General features: G+C 36.6%; 2 protein-coding genes across 2 annotated transcripts; both read right to left on the bottom strand.

Annotated features, from left to right (window-relative positions):
- Positions 1–821: 821 nt before the first annotated feature.
- On the bottom strand, positions 822–3,543 carry LOC114525956. Its single transcript, XM_028547417.1, has 5 exons — positions 3,523–3,543; positions 3,168–3,228; positions 2,892–3,049; positions 2,427–2,508; positions 822–2,345 (listed from the first exon to the last, which is right to left on the bottom strand). The coding sequence occupies exons 4-5, from the start codon at positions 2,477–2,479 to the stop codon at positions 1,412–1,414; spliced, it is 987 nt and encodes a 328-aa protein (XP_028403218.1). The 5' UTR covers positions 2,480–2,508; positions 2,892–3,049; positions 3,168–3,228; positions 3,523–3,543; the 3' UTR covers positions 822–1,411.
- On the bottom strand, positions 3,482–9,629 carry LOC114525955. Its single transcript, XM_028547416.1, has 6 exons — positions 9,542–9,629; positions 5,333–6,424; positions 4,649–4,709; positions 4,208–4,365; positions 3,939–4,020; positions 3,482–3,863 (listed from the first exon to the last, which is right to left on the bottom strand). The coding sequence occupies exons 1-6, from the start codon at positions 9,546–9,548 to the stop codon at positions 3,512–3,514; spliced, it is 1,752 nt and encodes a 583-aa protein (XP_028403217.1). The 5' UTR covers positions 9,549–9,629; the 3' UTR covers positions 3,482–3,511.
- Between the last annotated feature and the right edge of the window lie 17,160 nt (positions 9,630–26,789).

A 26,789-nucleotide genomic window follows, 5' to 3' on the forward strand; every position in this document is an offset into this window, starting at 1 on the left:
CTTAGATATGATTCAAAGAGTTTGATGCCGCTTTGGTCAACACCATATATTCTTAGCTTCCGTAAGAGAATGGTGTGATCAATGGTATCAAATGCTTTTTTGAGGTCGATAAAGACCACTCCATTGAGTAAGCCATTATCTATGTTGATTGACCATTTGTCCGTTGCTTCTAATAAGGCAGTTAATGTACTGTGCAATGATCGAAAACCGGATTGAATTTTGGATATCAAATTATTAGCATTTAAATACTCATATAGCTGATCAAAAATCAGTTTTTCAAAAATCTTAGCAACACATGAAATTACGGATATTGGTCGATAGTTGTCCATATCATCTTTTCTACCTTTCTTAAAAATCGGCGTAACTCTTGCTAACTTCCATTCCGTTGGGAATATGCCAGTAGTTATAATCTTATCAAATATTAGAGTTAATGATGGGGCAACGATTTCAGCTGCAAGTTTTAAAAGTTTGCAGGGTATTTTATCCAGACCTGATGCTTTCTTTTCGTTAATCGTTCTTAATTTACTACAAACTGTATTTATTGTGGGGGTGTCAATGAAATGTGGTTTCAGTTGGCTCAATATAAACCTCCGGTTCCACAGCAGATGGTGGTATATCAGATGCTAAATTCTCACCTACTTTTGCAAAGTGAGAATTAAACATTTCGGCTATGTCCTTAGGCGCATTTATTGTTTCTTCGCCAATTGTAATATTAGATATGGTCTTATGACTAGAATTATTACGAGAGCTTAATTCATTAATAAGTTTCCAAGTTGACTTTGGATTGTTCTGGTTGGTCTCAAGGTTATCAGTAAATATTGACTTTTCACTTTTTTAATTTCATTATTCGTAGAGTTCCTTAATGATTTATATTGTTGCCAGATCAATGTGTCTCCAGTCATTTTTGCTTTCTTTTTCAAAAAATCTCTCTGGCGCATTTTTTGTTTTAATTGATTAGTTATCCAAGGGGATTTCTTTTTCCCAATTCTTTTTAATCTGAGTGGAGCATGTTTATCAATGCAATTAAGTAACATCCCTTTCCATCTTACCCACATTTCATTAGGTTCATTGCACAAATTTAATTCTAACCATTGCTGTTGTTTTAAATCTCCTATAAAGTTTCCTCTATGAAAATTTTTCATACTCCTTATTTCAACTAATCGCGCTTCCGCTTTCTTATAATGAACCTTATGTGTCATATAAACTAAAACATGATCACTTATGGAAAGATCAATTATACCTGAATTTATGATCTTTGTTGGGGCATTTGTAACGCAAAGATCAATTATAGCGTTGAGGAATATGGTGTAGTGCGCAAGATTATATAATATACGAATACCGTGCAAGTGCCTACATACCTATAAAGTATGATTGTGAAAACATGCAGCTGGTTATAAATCCAGTTCAAAACTTAATTTTGGAAATTATTATGTTGAGTAATACAAGCGTTAACATTAATGAAATCCCCACGCCCATTATGCTTTACTAGTTCTTTAACACTTTCCTTTAAATTTCTAGCATGAAAAACATTATCCAGAGCAAAGGATAAATAAGCGAATGGTATGTTTTCCCTCTCGTATATCAGATAAATCAAAGAACCCGAATCACCTTGACTTGCAAAAGAATCTTGCTCTGTTCCTTTAATTTTGTAACAACGTTTGTACCTAGGACAGCGTGTTACAGCACGAATTCCGAAAAGTACTCCTCTTCTTGGTTCTGGCGAAACTCTTTCCACAGGCAAATGCCCTTCGTAGAACATACTTTTGACTTCTGCTATATCGGCTAGATCAGGTCTGAGATTTAACCCCTTTAAGAAATTCACCATATCGGAGCAATTTAATTTTTCGTTCATCTCTAGGAGGGCAATATCATGGTTGTCGTCGTATAATCCACAGTTGAAACTCCCAAGATCCACGGAACGCCCACTGTTTACGTACAGACAGGTGACCCCTTGACAACGAGGCGATCCATTTTCACAGTCGTCCTTTAGAATCTGGTGGGCCTTTGATATGTCTTTGGGCAACCTACCATTGTAACACACATGATAGCTGGTGGTGGCGTAGTGGTTCTTCTCACCAGAAAATACCACACCAATTGAACCATGATTAAATACTCTATATTCTGGGTTAAAAACCTCATTTCCTGAAGCCGGTCCTCGAGTAAATTGAGGGGTTCTGTCGACGTCTTCTTGACAAAAATCAACAAACGAGGCAATGTTGACACCAAACAACTTTTTCAGGTCCTTCATGGATGGCAGTTTGTTTTTAGCGCACGTGATGTATATTTGCCAAGATTTTTCAGGTTCGCTCGCGACACCAATATAGTATTCTTCCACCCAGCGTAAACTAAGGTAAAAAACGTAAAAAAGCGTCCAGTTGATTTTTAATCCCTTTAATGGAGAATGGAAAGCAAAATCAATTTGTTACCTCAATAAATCATTCTCGTATTTATCGTACAAATCAGAAACTTCGTCAAACATATTAGACTCAAACCATTCACGACTCGAGCCTGCATCCGAGAAAGTATGACACGATGAAAAATTAGGGGATGTATTCTTAGGGTCGTAAGGTGGTTGATAGGTTGAGGTTGTAAGATTACGTCTCTTTAGTGAGACTGGCTGTAAGGACCAGTGTCTTAAAATGCCCAGCGATGCCACAAAAACGATTTGATTTTTGCGGTGGGGGGGGGAGGGGGGCGCATAACCCAAACGCACAACCCCCAAAATATAGCGAATGCTATATGTACGCTCTCCTAGGTACTGCATATATATTACTATTCTTTTCGGCGGGTGCGCGTGCATATCGACTCTATAGGCTACCGGTTAGTAAATTTAGGCCAGTGTATACGCCTGAGCAGGCGTCTTGTTATAATATATATTCATTATGACTTACATTCAATAAAGGTGGTAAGAGGAAGCTTATCTTCACCAAGATGTTTCACAATGTCAGCGATACGAGGTACTTTACCAAATTTGCATACGATCTCCAAATGACGTTTGTCGCATTCTTCATTTGCATCAACTATTTTAAATTTGTGAACCCATTCTAACCTTCAAGCGATTAAGAAAGGAGCATTAAAATGGAGACCCAAACAATACAAGCATGCTTGTTAACAGAACAAAAAAAAATGCAGTCAAGTTAGAGATTCAGAAACAAGTCTAGTCTTACTGTTTTAGAGCTTTTTGATAACCATTTGGAAGAATAGTGTCTTGAAATGCTGAGTTATTTCCTAAAAAATCATAAACCGCATTTTATCTCGTTTACCGAGTTTCCATTTTGGGCAACATCTTTCCATTTCGGAAAAACTTTTTCTCTGAGCAGGACCGAAACTATATGCGATAATTGGGGAGAAGTGAATATTCGTATATTTTTTCTGCCCGGCCTTGTCTCTTAGGCTGGTGTCTTCATCATTGCAAGTTCAAACAAAATCTTTAACGTTATCTTTGGGCAACTTTATTATGAAATATACACAATGGTAATTGGTTGAGTAGGGTTTATAGTTTATCCGAAGCTCAAAACATACCAAGTGAATCATACTCTTCTTGTTCTTCTTGTTCTTCTTGTTCTTGTTCTTCTTCTTGTTCTTCTTCTTCTTCTTCTTGTTCTTCTTCTTCTTGCACGAGTTGCTCATCGCTTGAAATGGGTTCGCGAGAAAACGATTGTAAAAGAGATTCCTCGTTGGTTTCACTATTTTCATCGACGTTTTCCTGACAAAAATCAACAAATGAGGCAATGTTGACACCAAACAACTTTTTCAGGTCCTTCATGGATGGTATTTTGTTCTTTTCGCAGATGATGTAGATTTGCCAAGATTTTTCAGGTTCGTTCGCGACATCAATGTAGTACTCTTTCACCCAGGGTAAACTAAAGAGGAATGTAAAAGAACATCTCAAATTATCCTTCTCTAAATGGATATTTACAAACAGAAAAATTCGTTACCTTGATAATTCGTTCTCGTACTTATCACACAGGTCAGAATATTCATTAAAAATATTTGACTCAAACCATTCACGTTTTGAGCCTATATTAGACGAAAATATAAAACGATTAAAAATTCGAGGCTATATTATACATGCATGCAAGAATATAATATCAAGTTTGAATTACAACGTCTTTTCAAATTTTGTTAAATGACTTAATTTGATGTATTTGTTCTTTTAAATGAACGAAATTTCTCTACGCGCTGTCAAAATGCATTAAAAACTTACATTCCCGATAGGTGATAAAAGGAAGAATGCTTTGACCAAAATATTTCACAATGTCAGCGATACGAGGTACTTTGCGATATTCGCACACAATCTCCAAATGACGTTTGTCGCATTCTTCATTTTGATCAACAACTCGGACGTTGCGCACCCATTCTAACCTTATAACAAAAACAAAGCATTAGGGCAGAGATCACAAACAAATTTGTACAAACAAATTGAGAGAGAAGAAACCAATAGGAGATTTTAGATTTCGTAAACCCATTCCAACCTTAATACAAAAACCAACAAGAATTATCAGCATAGGCGTACGAGACTTAAGCCATTACTAGGTCGTAATTTCTATTCGAAACTTCGCTCTTTCACTCGTTCGTCCTCTCCCGAAGAATTTAAGGCCTGTATGAGATAAAAGTTACTGAAAATATACGTATAATGTAGTATTACCTTCTCAGGAAGTTTTCATAGCCAGGTTGCAAAAAAATTCGCTCCAATAGAAATTCAGTGTCTAAACCACAAAAGAACCAAAGTCATGTAATCACATGGTCTGTTTTGTTGCGTTTACCCTCAGCAACACAAAATTGCTGGATTAGAAGATTATTTTTCAGGCTCATTACTAATTATGGAGCCAATACTAAAATAAATCTATTAATGTTTTAAAGTGAAAAAGAGTATCGTGAATTTCGGATATTACACATACATACTGTACTGTCCAGAAATAACCTAACACCTCGGTCGCGGTTCGGTCGCGTTCGGCCGTTAGAAACCGCAGACGACCGCAAGGGAAAAAATACGATCGCAGTTGCCGTTCGCGGAATTTTATGAACAGCTGAGAAAGACAACACAATATAATCAAATCGAAAACATCTTTAAAAATGTCTGTCAGACCACAGTCAGACTGACGTTATTTCCGGACAGTACTGCATTTATATAGTCTTTGTTTGAAAGGCTTTTTCCATTGTTTTGATTTGATTCAAAAGTAGCTAGCTAAGTTAAGACGTCCTGTTTAGCGACTCGCCTATTTGAAAAGCACTCGACATTTAAAACCCGTTATTTGAACTAATAAAATGAGCCAGAAAATTAGACATGCGGGATGACACATTGAACAACTTACATATATAGACCTTATACCTTTTGCGAAATCACTCATAGGCCTATCTTCTGATATCATCGTTTTTGAATTCTGTAAACATTTGAGCCAATCTAGAAACGATATCTTTTCTGCTCTGTTTTCAACGACATGGTAGCTCTCTGGATCTTTAATGAATACTCCGTCATGGCACGGGCTGACATTTATCTTTATAACATAAAGTTCCTCATGAGCATCAATTTTTCCAACCTTTTCGATTTCCTCATCTACCCTTACAAACTGAATATTCCAAAACTTGCTTTTATCATTAACATGTTTCGGCCATGTCATGGATCCGATAGCCTTTTCGACTTCTTTCTCAACGTCTTCCTTATCTGGAATTTTTTCTCCCAAAGCATATCCTCTTGAATCAACACCACAGTAGTACAATTCTCCGCCACGATAATTCGCAAGAGCGGACACGCACTGAAGTAGTTTGTTTTTCTCCAGTGTTATACGAGACTCCACGCTGGCTGGACGATCGCTAAATTTTTTTTCCAAATACCGAAACATAACGTTTTCTTTCGAGTGCTTGCAATTGATCGGTAGTTTTTGACGTCTAATAATCTCGTTAAGCTCACTATCTTGATATTTTCTTTTTGTTACCTGTGACACTGGAGTTTGATTAGGATTGAATAAATAGGATCTAACCTCCTTCGCAGATTTTTTGGATGGCATGAGTTTTGCATCACCGTCTTCGCCAATGATGTACATGTTATATTTCACTGTGATGATTTCTTTGCTGCCGTTTACAAGGAATGCAATTTTGTTGGACAAATTATACGATAAGAAATCTTCCTTTCCTGTACCAGACAGCGTTTCATTTATCGCATTTGTAATAATATCGGAGCATTTTTTGACATCTGACTCGAATAAAGTTCCCAAGAGGAAGATGGTTAGCCTACCACCACCGGAATTACGCAAAGCACAAATTAAATTCAGAATTTCTTGCATTATCTTGTCTTCATAAGTACATTTGTCAATGGTAAACATTTTTACAAACTTTGAAGGGGATATCCGAAATTCTAAGTTGTTCCAAATTTCTTTTGATTCATTTTCAGTTGACGACATTTTGTTGATCTGTTTGTGATGAACTACAAGGTTTAAGCAATTTTACAAAATAAGTTTGTTTCATATCGGTTAATTGTTTATTAGTAACGGTTATTAGTATAAATGTTAAATATAAATGCTAAATATAACTTAACTAAGTTGACTATCTTCTGTATACATCCGCAACTAGTGACAAAAGAAGTCGTAAAAACCACGAGTCATTCTGACTATACTTTATCTCGATTTTACTATGCGCGTTGCATTGTGGTGGCTCTTATGCATTCTTTCACTTGTACCTGCATGCAGTGCGGTCGGATAATGACGGCATATTTTGAAAATAAACGAAGCATACAGTATTTACTCAATTGAGCGCCGCCCCCGAATGAGCGCCGCACTAATTATTTTCAAATTCGGCGCTTAATCGACGCACCGTCAAAATTGTTAAAGACGCTATTGTTAAATCGGTCTTTAGAATTTTCGTATAAGGCTCAGGTCAGTCGTGAAGGCAGAGATTCTATACAATATTTTCAACTGAGGCTAGGTTCACGAAGAACTGCCCATCAATTTTTTGCCATGTGAACACCTGAACCGGACGAATTCTAGCACGCCTAGTACGGTACGTCCTGTTTAAACTAAAACAAGAAGTTCGTCCCCTGAGAAGAAAAATCCGTTAGTACAATGTATTATAGCATGCAACAAAAGCATTCAACTATTTGGTGTTGTCCTTATTTAGACCTATATAAATACTGTGTTTTTAGCGAAAATTCTATTCTAAGTTCTATTCTGCTACAGACTGTTGATCTTCCCTGAATAATCTCACAAAATCATCGACGATGCACAACGGCCTCCGTATCAAACCTGCGAAGCAGGGGCCTATATATTGTAAACCCTTCGCAGCCTGCTACGAGTCGCTTCGATAGGGGTCAATTCGACACAATTTAACGATAGCGTTTGTTTCCAAACGTTCGTGGAATGCATCGCTCGAATGATTATACAAGTTTTATACAAGATTTCGACGTATATTTTGACGCCAGTCATCATATTTTTCGTTTCCAAAATAATCCTAAAATGCACCGCGATCTCTTTGTCAAGAGTTAATTGATATCAGGTATGCGATTCACATATATAAGTTATACTGACATTGAACACTTTTAATTATCTTCACAAACAAAACCTTCACAAACCTTGGTGGTCTCAGCTATGAATTTTTTTTCAATATAGAAGCGGACCATAACTACATACGACGTTATATAATCTGATTTCAATTCACACACAATTTAACGAAAGCGTTTGTTTCCAAACGTTCATGGAATGCATCGCTCGAATGATTATACAAGTTTTATACAAGATTTCGACGTATATTTTGACGCCAGTCATCATATTTTTCGTTTCCAAAATAATCCTAAAATGCACCGCGATCTCTTTGTCAAGAGTTAATTGATATCAGGTATGCGATTCACATATATAAGTTATACTGACATTGAACACTTTTAATTATCTTCACAAACAAAACCTTCACAAACCTTGGTGGTCTCAGCTATGAATTTTTTTTCAATATAGAAGCGGACCATAACTACATACGACGTTATATAATCTGATTTCAATTCACACACAATTTAACAAAAGCGTTTGTTTCCAAAGGTTCGTGGAATGCATCGCTCGAATGATTATACAAGTTATATTACGAAAGACGATTTTTTGGAACCAATTGAATATTGTAGCAAATATTGAAAGTTTGAATAAATGTTTGATCAACCTACACAAGAGTAAATCGAGAATCGCAATCTAAGATGGTTTACATCTAGTAAAGAACAAGTTTCATATCTTTCACAATTTGCAGTTTGACCACTGGAATGTTTTCAAGACATTATGCAGTGCAATAAAAAAATCACTTGCGTTAACAAATTATGTCAATATAAGCATTCCTCAAAGTCCGAGTTGCACAAATCGTTCTAACAAGTCTAATGTAGATGTTTCACTTTTTTATTATGCAAAATTTTATTATGTATTATATCTTCGTACGTCAATACGACCAGAAATAACAGAATGTAATTTTTATCGACTTTGTTTTCGACCCAATATTCGTTCACTCTTTAACAGAATGACGCGTACATGGATGTCATTTGAAAGGCAAATAAATAAACTTAACAATGGTGTAAAAATCAACCAATTTTGTCACATATATTCTGCATAAATACACGCCAAATGTGGATTCGAATTTTTCTTGTACACACTGTATTGACTGTCAACACCCCTTTCCATACTCATTACGACATTAGGAAGTATTATTATAATCAACAATATCCAAAATCCGAAGTCAAAGTCTTCTAACAAGAACTTTACAAAAAGAGTTGACAGTTAGATGTAGCCAAATGTCCCCATTTTGACAGAAACTCCTCGCACAAATCTCTGCAAGGGGGTCGGCAAAAGTAAGGCTTAAACTAAAGTTAAAATTAGTACAGGTTCGCAAGCATGCAGCTGTTTTCATGCATGCCATGTATGTCAGCGTCATAATTATACAGCCTTTGCTGGACAAACTAGCTACTCCTATACTGTTAACCTATACTATAAATATTAAAACCTATAGCCATTTAATATTTAACGCTTTGAGCATTTTTTCCCAGAAATTATTTCTGTCAATATCATTACAGCCATGCAAACCAATCTCACGATTTTTCCTGCAATATTATAAGTTCAAAAACTGCGCTATATCATATAGCATGCATTTAAATATTAATAACTGTTTTTCATTCAGCTAGCAAAATACATTTGGGTTTGCAAAATTGCAAAATAGAAATAAGAATATACTGAAAACTGAATGGGGTAGAATAGTATAGCAATAAATTACGAATGAGTGTTTCAATATTCGTGTTTAATTAAGGATATTCTAGCCATCTCTGAACGGAATGATTTTTAAGGACACTACACCTATTTTCTGATAAATTCACCGTTCAAAAACCTCCACTGTATGTCATCATAAATCTCTACTCTAGTATTAATTATATATATATATATATAGAAGAGGGTTTCATATAAGGGTTTACCATCGTAAATATTCTCACAATGTAAGAAATCATATATAAACAAGTATACGGATACAGGAAAGTTAAAAGATAAGTTTAATGAGCAGTTTTGTGAACTTCAAAGTTCTTCAGGCTAACCTTGCATGTAGCTATAATTCGAGTACGTTGTTGTTCTCTTCAGCCAGTTCGGGGTGGTTCAATGTTGGCTTTGAAATTCGAGCTAGGTCAGGACTCATGCAGGACTGATTAGTAGCTTTCGCTGTTATTTGCTTTATCAATGACTCCAGTTGACTGTTGTTGTAGCAACAGCAACAGCAGCAACAGCCAATCAGCCTGGCCAAAAAAACTGGCCAGCTTTACAAGTGAAAATTTACATAGACAATTATAAGATAAATTAAATGGATTTAATCTTTTCCTTTGAGAAAGTATTTTCAGGTTTTTAGGCGAGATTTCTGGAAGGCTTTGCGTATTTTCGCTTCTCTAAAATTCAATTTAAAAAGTACAAGATCGGCAATAAATATCTTGGCTTATAGGAAAGCTCTTGAAATAAACTAAACTTATACAAATAGATAAATGTTTTAGCTTTAAGATAATACAATTTCTAGTTGATTTGATAAAATACTTGCAGATAAAATCGAAATTTTTTGCGTGCGTCGTTTACGACCGGACGGCAATGAGTTAAATATGTCAAAAGCGCCGTCAATCTTTACATATATGAAATTTTATATTAAAAATTACTGTTTAAGAATAATTTATGAGGTAAACTAGGTCGTTTACATGGTTTCATGCAATTGTTCAAACATAAGACGCCTCTATTCTCAATTCTCTAACAATTCGCGCACACAATCTTTAGCATATCATGATAAAATGTTTTTACAAGTCTATACAGCCGGAAAACGAAATGCATCGTCGATGCCATCGAAGTTGAAATTAGGTGAGAAAAAGGTTGAAACCTTTACATGAATGGGGAGAAGATGTTCAGTTTTATTTGCTCTTTATTGAAAGATTTCATCATTACATTCAACTATTTTAACGCACAAAATGCAGCCGTCTAATCTAAATTTGCCAGTTGTGCAATGGCCCCATTTATCAGTTTAATCCAAAATGAATTCATTTGTTAATCTTTTGACAAGTTATCGAGACTAAGATGGCTACCAGCTTAGTTTCACATCAATGACATCATTGGTTTCTCGATGATAGCTATACAGCTTTATGATAAAAGCATTGTACACGAAAAGGCACAGATTCATTACAACTCGATATCGAGTGCATCGCGGGGTATAGTCTAAATTCATAATTGCAAATTTTGACTTTCAAATAGAGCTTGTGTCGTGGCTGTCATGGGACATCAAGTGAATATATCAGCTTGACGTTTTGCGAGCTGAGAGTTCTTTCAGGATATTCTTAATTTTCAGTTGAAATAATAACCCAGACTAGGATGAACATTGAACATCAACTCTACTATGAGACAGAACTTATACACATGTCTAGTTTGTGGTTCTCCATTTTTTTAAGCATGCAAAATACAGTAATGTGTGTGCCAAGTTATTATGGCAATGATAGTAAAAAATTGTAATACTCCGACCTAATTCCTAATTCAAAGCTGTGGCAACTATGGTGGATAAACTCGCTACTGACACAAATCAAACCCATACTGGCTATAGCTATATTTAATATTTAACGCTTTGAGCATTTTTCCTGGAAATGATTTCTGTATAAATATCATTACAGGCATGCAAAACCAATCTCACGATTTTTCCTGCAATAATATAAATTCAAAAACTGCACTATAAGTGTAAGCATGCATTTAAATATTAATAACTGTTTTTCATTTTACAAAATACATTTGGGTTTGCAAATTTGCAAAATAGAAATAAGAATATACTGAAAACTGAATAGCATAGCCATATATCACGAATGAGTGTTTCGTGAACATTCGTGTTTAAGGATATTCTATAGCCATCTCTGAACGGAATGATTTTTAAGGACACTACACCTATATTCTGATAAATTCACCGTTCAAAAACCTCCACTATGTGATCATAAATCTCTACTCTAGTCTTAATTATACATATAGAAGAGGGTTTTACATATACGGGTTTACAACATCGCAGATATTCTCACAATGTGAAAAATCATATTTAAAACTTAACAAGTATACGAATACAGGAAAGTTAAAAGATAAGTTTAATGAGCAGTTTTGTGAACTTCAAAGTTCTTTAGACTAACCTTGTCGGGTACGTTATTCTCTTCGGCCAGTTCGGGGTGGTTCAATGTTGGCTTTGAAATTCGAGCTAGGTCACGACTGACTAGTAGCTTTCGCTGTTACTTGTTTTATCAACAACTTCGTCTAAACTGAGGAAAAACATGCAAAATTGACATTATAATGTTTTGTTCGTAGCAACAGCAGCAGCCAATAAGCCTCGCCAAAAAATATTAATCTTTTCTATATATAACTCTACAGGTGAAAATTTACATAGACAATTACATATGATAACAAGTATACGGATACAGGAAAGTTAAAAGATAAATAAGCAGTCTTGTGAACTTCAAAGTTCTTTAGACTAACCTTGTAAAATTCGAGTACGTTGTTCTCTTCGGCCAGTTCCGGGTGGTTCATAAATGACATGGTTTAAACTGAGGAAAAAATGCTAAAATTGACATTATAATGTTTTCAAACCGGTATGTTGTTCGTAGCAACAGCAACAACCAATCAGCAGGCCAAATAGTTTAGTTTATTTCTTTCTTTTTTTCATAATAATTTACGTTGACAATTGTAATAGTTTTTCTTCGAGGAAATTCGAAGAAACAATACAATTTTTATTACCAACGCGACTGGCGGCCTCTCTGCAGCTGCAGGTAACCTGCGGTGTCCAAAATGAGACCGCGATGAACGTTTCCAAGCATTCGATACTACTTCCGAGAAATATACGTTGAGCTTGTTTATTTGATAAAAAGTCTCCAAGAGATTTGTAAGGGTAGGCAAAGAATGTAAGAATGAAAAAATAAAAATTTAATAATTTACCACAAACAACAATGTATATAATATCTTCTCCCTCGAAGCTAGACAACCTTCGATTACACTATTATTGTAAAAGAAATTAGGTATGTCAAAAGCGCCGTCAATATATATAAATTTTTAAAATGAATTACTGTTTAAAAGTCATCAGTGAATGATAAAATCGGACATACTATGTTATAACAACAAAGTTATTATTTACGGGCATAAATCAGTTCAGAGTCGGGCCAAAAACACATTTCTGCCCAAGAACATAAACTGTATTACTATTTTATGAACTTTAAAGGGCAACTTTTGTATAAAAAATTAGGGAATGGGTAAACACTTTAATTTAGTCATTTTTTTGTTTGCTCTATATTCAAAAGTTTCATCACTATATACATTCAACTATTTTAACGCACAAAATGCAGCCGTCTAATCTAAATTTGTCAGTTGCAATGGCCCCCATTTATCATCAGTTTAGTCCAAAATGAATTCATTTGTTAATCTTTTAACAAGTTATCGAGACTAAGATGGCTACCAGCTTAGTTTCACATCAATTATGAGATCATTGGTTTCCCGATGACACAGCTTTACGATAAAAGCATTATACACGAAAAGGCACGGATTCATAAAGACTCGATATCCAGTGCACCGCGGGGTATAGTCTAAATTCATAATTGCAAATTTTGACTTTCAAATAGAGCTTGTGTCGTGTCGTGGCTGTGTCGTGGACTCGTTGCTGTGTCGTGGACTCGTGGCTGTGTCGTGGACTTGTAGCTGTGTCGTGGACTCGTTGCTGTGTCGTGGACTCGTGGCTGTGTCGTGGACTCGTGGCTGTGTCGTGGACTCGTGGCTGTGTCGTGGACTCGTGGCTGTGTCACGCGGCTGTCATCGGGCATCAAGAAATTTATCAGCTAGACGGTTTACGAGCTGACAATTCTTTCAGGATATACTTTGCAGTTCAATACAAATGAATACAACTCAACTATGAGACAGAACTTACACATGTCCCCAAGTCTAGTTTGTGGTTCTCCATTTTTAAGCATGCAAAATACAGTAATGTGTGTGCCAAGTTATTTAGGCAATAATAGTAAAAAATTGTAATACTCCGACCTTACTCCGACCTAATTCCGGGCAATCCCGGCTAATTCCAGCTAATTCTGGCTAATTCCGGCTAATTCCAGCTAATTCTGGCTAATTCCGGCTAATCCTGACGTTTTACTCATCAGCTATTTCTTCATAATGTCCTCCCATGATCTTGATTACTTTTTCATAATGTAACTTTCCATCCAAAGTGTACGTGCGAGATGCTGGTTTATTGTACTCGAAAATATGAGGCTGCTTTGGTGTTACCCAACTTTTTTTGAAACGGTCGTACTTTTTAACGTCACACCAAATACCAGGCCCGCGCATGACCTGAAATCTCACTTTGATATTGGTAGCATTGCTTGGTACCATGATCGAACTCTCGCTGTTTTTAACCTCGCGATGTTTTTCCTCATCGTGTTCTTCATAATCAACAAGCATCTTGGAAAACCATTTTCCTTCAGAAATATACTTTAGTCTAACTCGTTCGTCTATATCATCATCACCTTGCCCTAACTTCACGACAACTTTACATTGCTCTTTTCCAGCCAAAGTGTAAGTGCAACTGACTGGTGTGTCGTACTCAAAAATATGAGGCTGGATTGGTTCTATCCAACATTTTTTGAGGTGGTCGTACTCGTTTACATCAGACCAACTACCAGAAGAGTCCAGTACCTGAAATCTAACTTGGATTTTTGTGGCATTGGTTGGTATCCAAATCAAACTTCCACTACCTTCACCCTCATCATGTTCTGTCTTACCGTTCAATTCATAGTCAACAAGCATTTTGGAAGACCTACTTCCTTCAAAATGATACTTGAGTCCAATTCGTTCCTGTATATCATCATCTCCTGTGACCTTCATCACAGCTTCATAATACAGGCTTCCATCCAAAGTATACGTGCAACTCACTGGTATGTCGTACTCAAAAATATGAGTCTTGGTTGGTTTTACCCAACATTTCTTGAAACGATCGTATTCTTTCACATCAGACCAAACACCAGGAGCACGCATGACCTGGAACCTAACTTTGATGTTGGTGGCATTGTCTGGTAACCAAATCGAACTTCCACTACCATGGGCCTCGTGATGTTTCTCTTCACCGTTCTCTTCATAATCAACGAGCATCTTGGATGACCAACTTCCTTTAGAAATATACTTTAGGTTCTTTTGTTTATCTTCATTATCATCATCTGTGGAGGCCCTCTTTACTTTTTCATAACACAAGTTTCCAGCCAAAGTGTACGTGCAACTCACTGGTTTGTCGTACTCGAAGATATGAGGCTTGTTTGGTTCTATCCAACAATTTTTGAAACGGTCGTATTCTTTCACATCACACCAAACACCAGGAGCGCGCTTGACCTTAAATTTAACTTTTATTTTGGTAGCGTTGTCTGGTATAAGAATCGAACTCCCACTACCATGACTCTCGTGATGTTTCTCTTCACCGTTCTCTTCATAATCAACAAGCATCTTGGAAGACCAACTTTCTTTAGAAAAATACTTTAATCTAATTCGTTCGTCTATTATATCATCTCCAGAGACTTTCGTTACGGCTGCATCATTCAAGCTTCCAGTCAAAGTGTACGTGCAACTGGCTGGTTTTCCGTACTTGAAAATATGAGGCTGGGTTGGTTCTATCCAACACTTTTTGAAACGGTCGTACTTTTTCACATCAGACCAAATACCAGGAGCGCACATGACTTGAAATCTAACGTTGATATTGGTAGCATTGTGTGGTAACACAATCGAGCTTTCACTACCATGAGCCTCATGAAATTCTACTTCACCGTCCTCTTCGTAATCAACAAGCATCTTGGAAGACCAGCCTCCATTACAGAAATACTTTTGTTCAATTCGTTCGTCTATCTCATCATCTCCAGAGACTTTCATCACAGCTTCATAATACAAGTTTCCAGCCAAAGTGTAAGTGCAAGTCACTGGTGTGTCGTACTTGAAAATATGAGGCTTGGTTGGTTTTATCCAACTTTTTTTGAAACGGTCGTATTCTTTTACATCACACCAAACACCAAGAGAGCGCATGACCTGAAATCTAACTTTGATTTTGGTGGCATTGTCTGGTAACACAATCAAACTTCCACTTCCCTTAACTTGAACATGTTTCTCTTCACCGTTCTCTTCATAATCAACAAGCATCATGGATAACCACTTTTCTTTAGAAATATACTTTAGTTTTCCGGGTTTCGTCAACTTATTATTATTATCCCTTGTACTTTCCTCGTAAGCAGATAAAGCAAATTTCACGGGGCCATCAATATCATTTGCGATTTCCTCATGAGAAGATAGAGTTTGTTTCATTGTGCTAAGATGATATTCAGTCAAGGTATTGTATTTTGGTAGATAATTATCATCGATATTATCATAACAATCTAAACTAACGTTCTTTACAATTTCATGATACAATTTTCCAGCCAAAGTATACGTGAGACTCCTTGGTTTGTTGTACTCGAAAATATGAGTCTGGATTGGTTTTTCCCAATGATCATCAGCAAAGTTGTACTTTTTCACGTCATACCAAACACCAAGAAAGCGCATGACCTGAAATCTAACTTTGATGTTGGTTGCATTGCTTGGTATCCAAATCAAACTTCCGCTTCCTTTTCCCTCGCAGTGTTTCTTTTCACCGTCCTTTTCATAATCAACAAGCATCTTGGACAACCAGCTTCCTTCAGAAATATACCTCAGTCTAAAATGTTTCGCTTTTCCTTCGCCTTTCGCTTCGTTTGTTTTATTATCTTCTTTTCTGCCGTATTTTTCAGATTCTGCTGTTTTTTGGGGACCCTTTACGTCTGGTGTTGTGTTAACTGTGTTTTCATCATTTTCTTCATTCTGGTTGCCCGATTCGTCATTTTCTCGCGTCGTCTTTCCCTCCTCCAAACCTTTCTTCGCAGCTTTAGCTCCAACTATTGCTGAATACTTCCCAACAGCTATCGCAGCTTTCTTAACACCACATTTTATGTGACTCACAATAGCTTTATTCTCAACGTCGTCATTAAGCCTCTCCTCGAGAACATCAGCAAAAGTATCCGTTGCTGTTGTTGTTAGTTCTTCAACACTGTTTCGTGCATCAGAAGAGAATGTTTCAATCGCTGATAGTGCTTCCTCCGCAGTAACTGCGTTTTCAACCATGTTTTCTGTCAGTCCCCCAGGTGCACCAGCAATCCCTCCCAGCAAAGCATCAAGTAAGATATGTAAGATAAATTGTTTCCAAGTAGTTTTCGGTCCTCCTGCAAGGATTGCGTCCAGATTATTCGTAAGAGATGTGACGAAGCCACGAAAAGCTGTGGTAACCATCCTCGTAGAAATTTGCTTTTCCAGAGAAACTCGAGCCTTAAACGCAAGCTTTGCTGCTCCACCTAAACTCCCTGCGATCACAGCGATCCCTGCTCCTAAGGCTGCTCCACCAACAGCACCAACGACCAAACTTATGACGTATTCACGAAAAGAGCAACCATGTTCTACTGATTTTCGGGTTATTGTCCGCAATCCACTTGAAATTCCAGCTCCCATGAGAGATCCGGTTAGCACCCCAAGTACAACGGGTGCGGCCATTCCTGCAGTTAGGAATGTTAAACCAGCACCTCCCGCTACGAAAAAAACAGATAAAAGCGACAATCGTACATTTTTGTTACTCCAACTTCTTTTAAATGGCCTCGCTCGATCAGGGCAGTACGATTTTGGCTTGAATAAAGCTTTCAGCTTTGACAAGCCTCCTTCGTCGAAATCTACGATGTTATTATACGCAGCACGCGTGTTTGGATCTTTAAGAATACCGTAGGCAAAGATGATTTCTTGACATACGGCGTTGTCACCATTCTCAGGATTTTTGTCAGGATGCCAACGCCGCAGTTGGGAATGATAAGCTTCCTTTATGATACGGTTTTGTTCTTCAAAGGAGTTCATGCGCACTTCTTTCATAGTGAGCCCTAGGACTTGGTACAGGTTCTTTGTTCCTGACGCAGAAACATCTTTTTTCATGTTTTGTCGCCGCATACAAACTTGCTTTTCTTTTAGCTTTACCTCTTTATCCTCCACCTGTAATTCATGATCACCACTGACACAAAGCATAATATCTTTTTCCCACATTCTTGTAGGCACGATAGTTTTCATATTTCTCCCATCAACGCGAGCTGTGAGCTCAAATCGAAAGGCTTTTTCACTTTGGAACAGGTAACTTTCACCTCGATAAACAATTATACTCTCGGATAAAAAATGGCGTTTAGTAAATTTTTTAGGGATATACAACGTGACGTCATGGGCAGATCTGTTGTAAACCAGGATCGACTTCACATTTTCACCCTAAAAGTGATCACGGATATGTGGGAAGACGTCGAGCTTAGATTAATAACTATGTTACCTATGGGTAGAAATGAAAGCATGATAATGGAATATGCAATGAACAATTTGCTTTGTTAGAATTTCCGCGCGGATCGATAGATGATAAACATTGTTATAGCCAATTCGTTATCTTGAAGTACATTTCTACAACGCTATATACGAATCTTTACAAATATATAATAATTTCGTTGGGATATTTTGTGCACAGACCAAAGTGGCAGACCATAGTGGGAGGTTTCGCTCGATGTTGTGATGAAAAGTATTATGTTTCAAAATATGCCGTCATTATCCGACCGTAGCATTTTTCTAACGGCATTTGGACAAATAACTACCACCGTGAAATCAAGTTGGTAATCTTTTGCATGGGGCGTATTTTTTTGTGGTTTTTAATTGTAAATAATGGTCGTATTACTTACCTCTGTTTCCTCGTCGTCATCACTCTGGATTTCTTGTTTGTCAGCGGTATTTTTCATATTCTTTGTTTCTCCGAACTCTTCTTGTATTTTGTTATTGGAATCCATATCTTCTTCACTGATATCATTATTTCCATCGCCACTGTCGTTGATTCTTAGACTATTGGCGACTGGTGTGGTATTGTGGTGTCTTGTATCTTTCTTTGTTTCATTATTTGCCTCTTTATTAAATCCATCAGTGCATGGCATCATCATTACTGCCCGTTTCTAAAAGCTTCCCAACTGTTAGCGCAATTTGCCTTGTAATTTCTTCTACATTGTCCGCCAGAGATCTAGAAACTTTTAGTCTATATTCTACGGGTTCATTAAAACTGTCACTAGCATCGAAATCCCCACGATGTTCCTGACTGAAGTAATTTCTCTTTGGTATTGCTGTAGCCATGCATTGACGTCGAAACTGTACTCTATAATTATAGGGAAAAATTTCGTAGGTTTATATGTACCTGTAAACATTCCGCCTGCATGCAAGAAAGTCATCTAGTTGTGTGTACATACACAAATATCAATAAATTGTTTATATGATTATAGTGTAATCTTATAGTTTACAATTGCATTTATACACTTTACTAGTATTCGCGAGTCTGAAAAATGAGTTTTGCAAAAATTAAGGTACTTAGCTACATCATGCCTATAAGCAATATTCGTAAATCGCGACATGCAGTCAAATGGAATCAAACAAAATCTTCTATCCGAGTATCGAGAAAATCAAACGCCTCTCACTATTTTTGTTATTCTTCAAAAGCAAAGAATAAAAAAAAAGCGCTTATAGCAGTGGCTCGCTTTAACTAATAACATTCCGAATGCATTAGAACCGTTCAGTTTCCATGACCTCGTTTTAAAAGTCGACAGACACACACCATATTTTGTGCAAACTGTAGAAACAGTACGTTTATTTTCATTCACCATTGTGAAAAATGAAATATAATTTATTGATGAAAAACACAATATGACCTACCTTATTACGCGACAAAGTCAGCAGACCGTTTCTTTAAGTATATCACTCTCCTGGCGTCTGTTTTTATAGCGTCTTGTTGCTAGCATGACTGTTTGTGCAATGTTTTGTTTAATTAGCAACAAGGCTCGAAATTCACGAAAAAAACAACGTTCTTTCGTTTTTTAAACACGCACTGAAATCCAGGCTTATAAATATATAAGCTACAAACGCGCGTATGTGGTAGGTTAAATATAAATATATAGAGTACCGATGATCGAGATATAACTATACGCGCTGTAAATTGGGGAAAAGGAACCACAAAATATCCTAGGAACGGCCAAATAATTTCAAACTTGCTGTTGATATCTTAACCAGAAACCGCTGCTTTCTCTTAGACCTCACTGCTAATAAATAATAAATGTGTTACAGCCGGTAATGCGGTGTTGCCAAGGTAATGAAACAACAATTTTTCAAAATATTTTTAGGAAGCTCTGAGATAAACGTATTTGAACACATCTAGGAACACACAGGAGTATATATATATGTGGAATTAATACAAGATGATGCTAGTCTCCTTTTCTTTAACGTTCTGCTCCTTAGGTAGCGTAAATAAGTGTTCATAATACTTCCACCGCGTTATTGACAGAGAAATTATTAGCTAATAACAGATTTTCAACAGATTCCAGTTCACAAAAAAGACTCAGGGGGTTTTTTGCTTTTCATCCAGTATGACACTATTATTCACTATCAATTGTATCATTATATTGTCTACTATACCTTTCTTAACCAAGCATACGTAGTCTTAAATTATCATATTTTAAAAAAACATTGCTTGGTACCCACAATGAACTTCCACTAGCTTAGAAAAAGCGTCCTTCAGACATACTTTGGCGTTGCCCGGGTACTTGCCCGGGTATTTGAGGGTACCGGGTGCATGTTTGACCGGATGACGGCTATTACGTCATTGTAGCTTGGCAGATCATTTTCGTCTATATCATCGTTATTATAACTTGCTGTGACATTCATCACAGCTTCATAATACAAGTTTCCAGCCAAAGTGTAATTTTGATTTACAGATGTCTTGTACTCGAAAGCACGAGGCTCTAAAGAAGAACTACTTCAAGTGAATCTATTCTCTTCTGACATTCTACTTATTTATCACATCATCAGCCAGGCTCATATTTCATAATGCGAAACATCAAGTATTTCTGTTTAATAGGATGTGCCATCTTTGTCAAACAAGTAATTATTTTAAAAAGCATTATTTCCGTCATTTTAACAGCGCTAACACTAGAGAACAATGCAGCTAAGAACGGAATGCATTAAAGATTTCTCAAATCTGTCAATTTTTCCCTTACACATTGGTAAAACCCGTTTTCCACCCAGGCGAATTTATTCATGCCACGCAAAATCTGAAACTCGGTGATGTGATTGTTCTGTGAAGAAATTTGTAGCGAAAAAGTAGACCGGTAGTATATATTATAGAATCTTCTCTTTCAACTATATTTTCGTAAAATAAACAATTGCACCTTGATTTTAACTGTGCATTTATTCATTTATATATCGTTATTAAGAATTATTAGCAAAATAATGAACTCAGTTTACAGGTTGGATACACGTGCACACCTTAATTGCCTTGCTTAGACGAAATGATCAGCTTTCCATGCAGGTAATAAATGCAATATTCTATCAGCCCTTCCATCGCAACGGCAGTAATATTATAAAAGGCGGAATTATTTTTTCTAGGTTAGTTTAATCATATGCTATCATTGTTATTTTCAAAATGAACTATTTAATGTGCTCTTCAATGTTACAAATTAGAAAAAGTTTAAGACTTGAGGTATCTCGTGGCGTTATTTGTTCATTCAGATTTCTTTAATGTCATCATAATCTCGTGCTCCCGTGATCTTCATCACAGCTTTATAATACAAGTTTCCAGCCAAAGTGTACGTGCGTGTCACAGGGGTGTCGTATTTGAAAATATGAGGCTGGGTTGGTTTTATCCAACATTTTTTGAAACGGTCGTACTTTTTCACATCACGCCAAATACCAGGAACGCCCTTGACCTGAAATTTAACTTGGATGTTGGTAGCATTGGTTGGTATCAGAAACGATTCTTTGCTATCTTTAACTTCTTGATGTTTTGTTTCACCGTCCTCTTCATAATCAACGAGCATCTTTGAAAACGAACTTCCTTCAGAAATATACTTTAATCTGTGAATCACGGATTCCGTGGACTCGTTATTTATTTCGGCTGTTAATTCCATATAACTCTCTAAATTATAATTGTTTCCATTGAAGTTCTCTCCTCTGATATTGATTACTTTTTCATAATACAACATTCCAGCCAAAGTGTACGTGCGACTCACGGGTATCATGTAGTCGAAAGTATGAGGCTGCTTTGGTTCTACCCAACAATGTTTTTCAACATCATACTTTTTCACATCAGACCAAACACCAGGAAAGCGCATAACTTGAAATCTAACTTTGATTTTGGTGGCATTGTTGGGTATCCAAATCAAACTACCACTACCTTCACCCTCCTGATGTTTCTTTTCATCGTCTTCTTCATAATCAACGAGCATCTTGGAAAACCAACTTCCTTCAAAAATATACTGCAGTTTACTCTTATTGCGTATCAAACATTTGCAATCGGGTATTTGATGATTTATATGGACTGTGTTTTCAGATTCACTGGAGTCGCTACTTCTGATAACTTTACCACCACATTGGAAACAATAGTACCCAGGAACCGCTGCAACTCGCTTTACCCCAATCTTTATGTGATCCAATAGAGTTTCCTTTTCGTCATCATCATTGAAACGAACAGAGACAGTGTCGGTAAAATTGTCCACTATTACTTTTGTCAGATTTTCAACACGATCGCCTGAGATTGAGGAAAATTTAACAAAAGTTATCTCTGCCTCTATCAAGGACACTGTCCCATCGATCATTTTTTCTGTTATCCCGCCCGAAGCACCAGCAAGCCCTCCAAGAATAGCATCAGTTAAAACAAGAAAAATACTTTTTTCTCCCGTTAATTTCTCTTCACCTGCGAGAACTGCGTCTAAAGTTCTTGTAACGGAAGTGACAAAACATCGAAAAGCACTGTCGACCATCCTTAGAGTAATTTGCCGTTCCAGAGAAACTTGAAAAGCTTTGATTGCAATCTTTGTTGCCCCACCGAAAAACGCAGCAATCCCAGCGGCCCCTGTTCGCAATGCCACTTCACCAACAGCACCGATCAGTAAACTTTTAAAGTATTTTTTAAAGGCGCAGCCGTTCTGTATTGAGTCGCGGGTCATTGTCCGTAATCCACTTGTTATGCCACCACCAACGAGGGCCCCTGATGCAGTCACAATCCCAAGTACAGCGGGTGCAGTCATCCCTGCTGTTAGAAAGGTCACACCAACTCCTGCCACTGCCAGTAGACTTGAGAGAAACAATAATCCCATTCTCTTTTGATATTGTTTTATCTGTTCTGGGCTGTAACAGTCGGGATTCAATATAGCCTTTCCACGCGCTTTCGAGCACCAACCTTTGTCATAATCTGCGACGTTATTATACGTGGCTCGGGCTTCGGGATCTTTGAGAATCTCGAACGCGAGAATGATATCTTGACAAATTATTTTATCGCCATTCTCAGGATTCTTGTCAGGATGCCAACGCAGAAGTTGAGAATGATAAGCCTTCTTTATCATCTCGTTCTGTTCTTCGATGGGCTTCTTGCGGACATCTTTCATATTCAGGCCGAGGATTTCGTACAGGTTCTTGTTTCCTGACGCTGAAACTTCTTCTTCCATGTTTTGTCGCCGTAAACAAATTTGTTTATCTTTGAGCTCCAATTTTCTTTCATTCACACCCAAACTAACGTCGCCATAGATTTGAAGCACCATATCTTCTTCGCATGTTTTTAAAGGGAAAATTGTCTCCATTTTTTTGCCGTCAGAACGAGCTCCGAGTTCGAATCGAAAAGCTTCTTCTTTTGAATGAAAATAGGTTCCACCTGGTTTCACAGTTTTAGAGATCGATAAAAACTGCCTTTTATTCCAACTTTTGTGCAGGAACAGGGTTACTGGAAGAGCTGACTGGTTGGCGACCAAAATCATCTTAGAATTATTTCCCTAGGAATGATTCTCAAGTTACATAATATTCCTATACACAAAGTTGTTAAAACTATTCATTTCTTTATAGAAATCGATTACGCTATATACTGTTTATTCTTTTATTCTTCTTGTTACTGGAGTTATGCTTGCAACTCATCGTGTAAAATGTATAGATGCTCGTGACATTTTTGTTTTGATCAATACATACCTCAGCCATGATGAATAATTGAATCAAATGAAAAGTTTTATATATGTTTCCCAGATATCAGAAGTCTGCTCGTTTATTTCTATATACGTGTTCCTTCCTGAGCAAAGTTGATCTAGATATTAAAACAAAATACATGATTGTACTGAAGTAAAGCATAACAGCCCAGACGTGTCACGCCGTTGTGCTACTGCATCATGCTGATTGCCTACGCTATTCGTTATCTATTACCTTGTATATTGCGTTTTAGCTAACCGACGGCTCTCTTATTGCGATTTTCTCCTATAAATAGTCAAAACTTTGCATTTTATAATGTTTTCTTTTGTGTATAAAAATCTCATGCGGATCAAAATCTAATTGTCAAATTAAGTCGTTTGCAATATCAATATGACACTTGACTTTCCCTAAACCCTTTGCGCTTTTGATAATGAAAAAGAAATATTCAATCTCCGTAAAATATATTTTTATAGATAGATAAACTAATCCTAACTACTAGGTAAACTAATTATATTATTCAAGGTTAATTTATTGGTCTGAAATTTGCTAATCGTTGCTCTAATATTTTCCTTTATTTTTCATCTAATTATAAAATTAATTAACTGATTTATCTCTGCAGAAATTACGGTGCGTTCTTTCATATTTCATTCACATCATCAAAATACTCTCCGGTGATCTTCATTACAGCTTCATAACACAAGTTCCCAGCCAGAGTGTACACACGATTTACTGGTTTGTTGTAGCTAAATATATGAGGCTCTGTTGGTTTGACCCAACATTTTTTGAAACGGTCGTACTTTTTTACATCACACCAAATACCAGGCCAGCGCACGACCTGAAATCTAACTTTGATATTGGTAGCATTGTTAGGAATAAAAATCGAGCTTTCACTGCCTTCAACCTCATGATGTTTCTTTTCACCGTTCCGCTCATAATCAACAAGCATCTTAGAAAACCAAAGTCCTTTAAAAATATACTTTAGTCTATATTCTACGGGTTCATTAAAATCGTCACTAGCATCAAAATCCCCGCGATGTTCCTGACTGAAGCCACTTTTCTTTGTTATTGCTGTAGCCATCAACGTCGAAACTATATTCTATTTAACAAATAGATAACATTGAACCGTTGTCTCATCAGTTTACAGATACGCAGTATGAAGTCATTTGTGATAAAAACAAAACAAAGTGGTCACGAGCCGCCATATATAATTAAATTGAAAAAATTCCAAAATTATTATTATTATCATTAAGTTTCCCCAATGTGGAATTGTCAAAGTAGAAATTTTTCACGCATACATGATTTATAGGATTGAAGAAATGCTATTGGCTAGCTTAATTAAGACACGTGCCAAAATGTGATTGGCTGCGAAAATAAGCAAGCAATGACTGATTAAATTCGTTAAAATTTTCTGTGACGTCATAACGTGCGTCTGTTCTCTTATAGATCATGGCTCTCGACCAATTCTTAACGTTATTATATAAATAGTTTTATATAATTGTATCCCATAAACATTCCATCTCTGAAAAATTTTGCCTTGATGGATTTATTAGACTTAAAGTTACCGGACATGACGTCAAATTGGGAATTGCAAATCAGTTTTAGTTGCACGAAATTCCCGATTTGACGTCATCATGTCCAGTAACTTTAAAGGCTACCATCAAGACAAACTTTTTCAATAACCAAAAATGTATTGCAAAGTTTTTTAAAATACCGTAAACTTTTGATATATTCAAAATCTGCAACCATGGTATAAGCAATTTAATTTAACAAAGTGATATTAATGAGGTAAATTATTTAAAACATGTTTTGGCTCTATTATTCCTCTAGTATATATAGTACAGTCTTCGTCTGCTTGCACTGAATTGCAGCGTAGTTAGCCAGACAATTTAGTTTAATGCAAACTTGTTTTAAACTGGTCGATTCAAAATTATGGTTTCTGCTGTGTGTAAAAAATGAGTTTGTTTTGTAAAAATTTAGACATTTATATCAGTAAAATTCGTACCTCGTGGCAATCAAATGGAGTCGAATAAAGATCTTCTGTCCGAGTATCGAGAAAATCAGACGGCTGCTCACCAACTGTTCTTCAAGAGGAAAGTTGATCTTCCTGTTGAAATGCGTAGGCGTATAAATGAAATAAAAGCGCATAGAGGCCTGTCACCTTTCGACACAAAAACTACTAACACTCCCAATCCTGGCATCTTATATACAAAAGTTTAGTTTTCATGACCTCGTTTTAATGTTCGATAGATCATCATATGTGTTCACTGTTTGTTAGCATTTGCTGATTTGAAGTTGGTCGGAAGTTAAAAGTTTGTGCAAATTGTAGAAGCATTTATTTTCATTCTTCATTGTGAATACTGTAATATAATTTATTCTTTCTACATTGTGATTACTCGCCGATAAATAATACACACTTTAGTATAGCTTACCGTATCGAATCACCGAGTTTCTTGTATGGAACTCCTCTAACGGCCACCTTCAGTATAGCGTCTTGTTGTCAGCAGGGGCTCGAAATTCGCAGAAAACAACAACGCCCTCCCCTTTTTAAACACGCACTGAAATACGGGCCTCAGTCACAAGTTTATGTATAACTTCGCAGGTTAAATATAAAAATAGAGTATCGATGATCGAGGCTATAGGCTGTTACTGCAGAGAGAGGCCACAAAATGTCCAAGAAACAGACTATAATCTCAAATTTGCTGTTGGCATCGTAACCAAAATCGCTATTTATCTTAATTGCTAATAAATAAATCATGAATTTATCAGTTACAGCTGTTCATCCAGTGTTACCAAGGCAATGAAGCAACAATCTTCAAAATATTTTCAACAAAAGTTCTGAGGTACTGTATGAGTGTGTAGATTTTGGAGAAAAGCTTTAAAATGATTTTTCACTATAACTGCATGATGCTAGTCCCTCTTGCTCTGTTTACGATTCCTCCTTAAGTTGCCTAAAATAATTGTTGTTCATTACTTCGATCCACCGTTATTGACAGAAAAATTAGTAATGAAAGATTTTCAGAATGTGCACAGAAAAGACGAAGGGCAAGATTTTAGGTCGCGCTCCTTTGTCGAGAAAGCCCAGAATTTAATATGATTCAGTTGTACGAATCAATCGATTGCTTGCTGAGCCTGGGCTCTCTACGGTACTGATGTCTGGAAATAGTGTGAAAAATGTCATCAGGCTATCAGCATTGCGCGAATTTCCCAAATATAATTTCCAAGTTT

The sequence above is a fragment of the Dendronephthya gigantea genome, unplaced genomic scaffold (assembly GCF_004324835.1).
Source record: "Dendronephthya gigantea isolate DGI-Jeju-01 unplaced genomic scaffold, DenGig_1.0 000036F, whole genome shotgun sequence".
Lineage (NCBI taxonomy): Eukaryota > Metazoa > Cnidaria > Anthozoa > Malacalcyonacea > Nephtheidae > Dendronephthya > Dendronephthya gigantea.

Excerpts from the sequence above, each read along its gene's own strand:
- LOC114525956 (XM_028547417.1), bottom strand. The coding sequence starts at position 2,479 with ATGTTTGACGAAGTTTCTGATTTGTACGATAAATACGAGAATGATTTA. Across the intron at positions 2,346-2,426 it reads TACGAGAATGATTTATTGAG|TTTACGCTGGGTGGAAGAAT; the intron begins GTAACAAATTGA and ends TTTTTACCTTAG.
- LOC114525955 (XM_028547416.1), bottom strand. Across the intron at positions 4,366-4,648 it reads TATGAAAACTTCCTGAGAAG|GTTAGAATGGGTGCGCAACG; the intron begins GTAATACTACAT and ends TTTTGTTATAAG. Across the intron at positions 4,021-4,207 it reads TTTTATCACCTATCGGGAAT|GCTCAAAACGTGAATGGTTT; the intron begins GTAAGTTTTTAA and ends CGTCTAATATAG.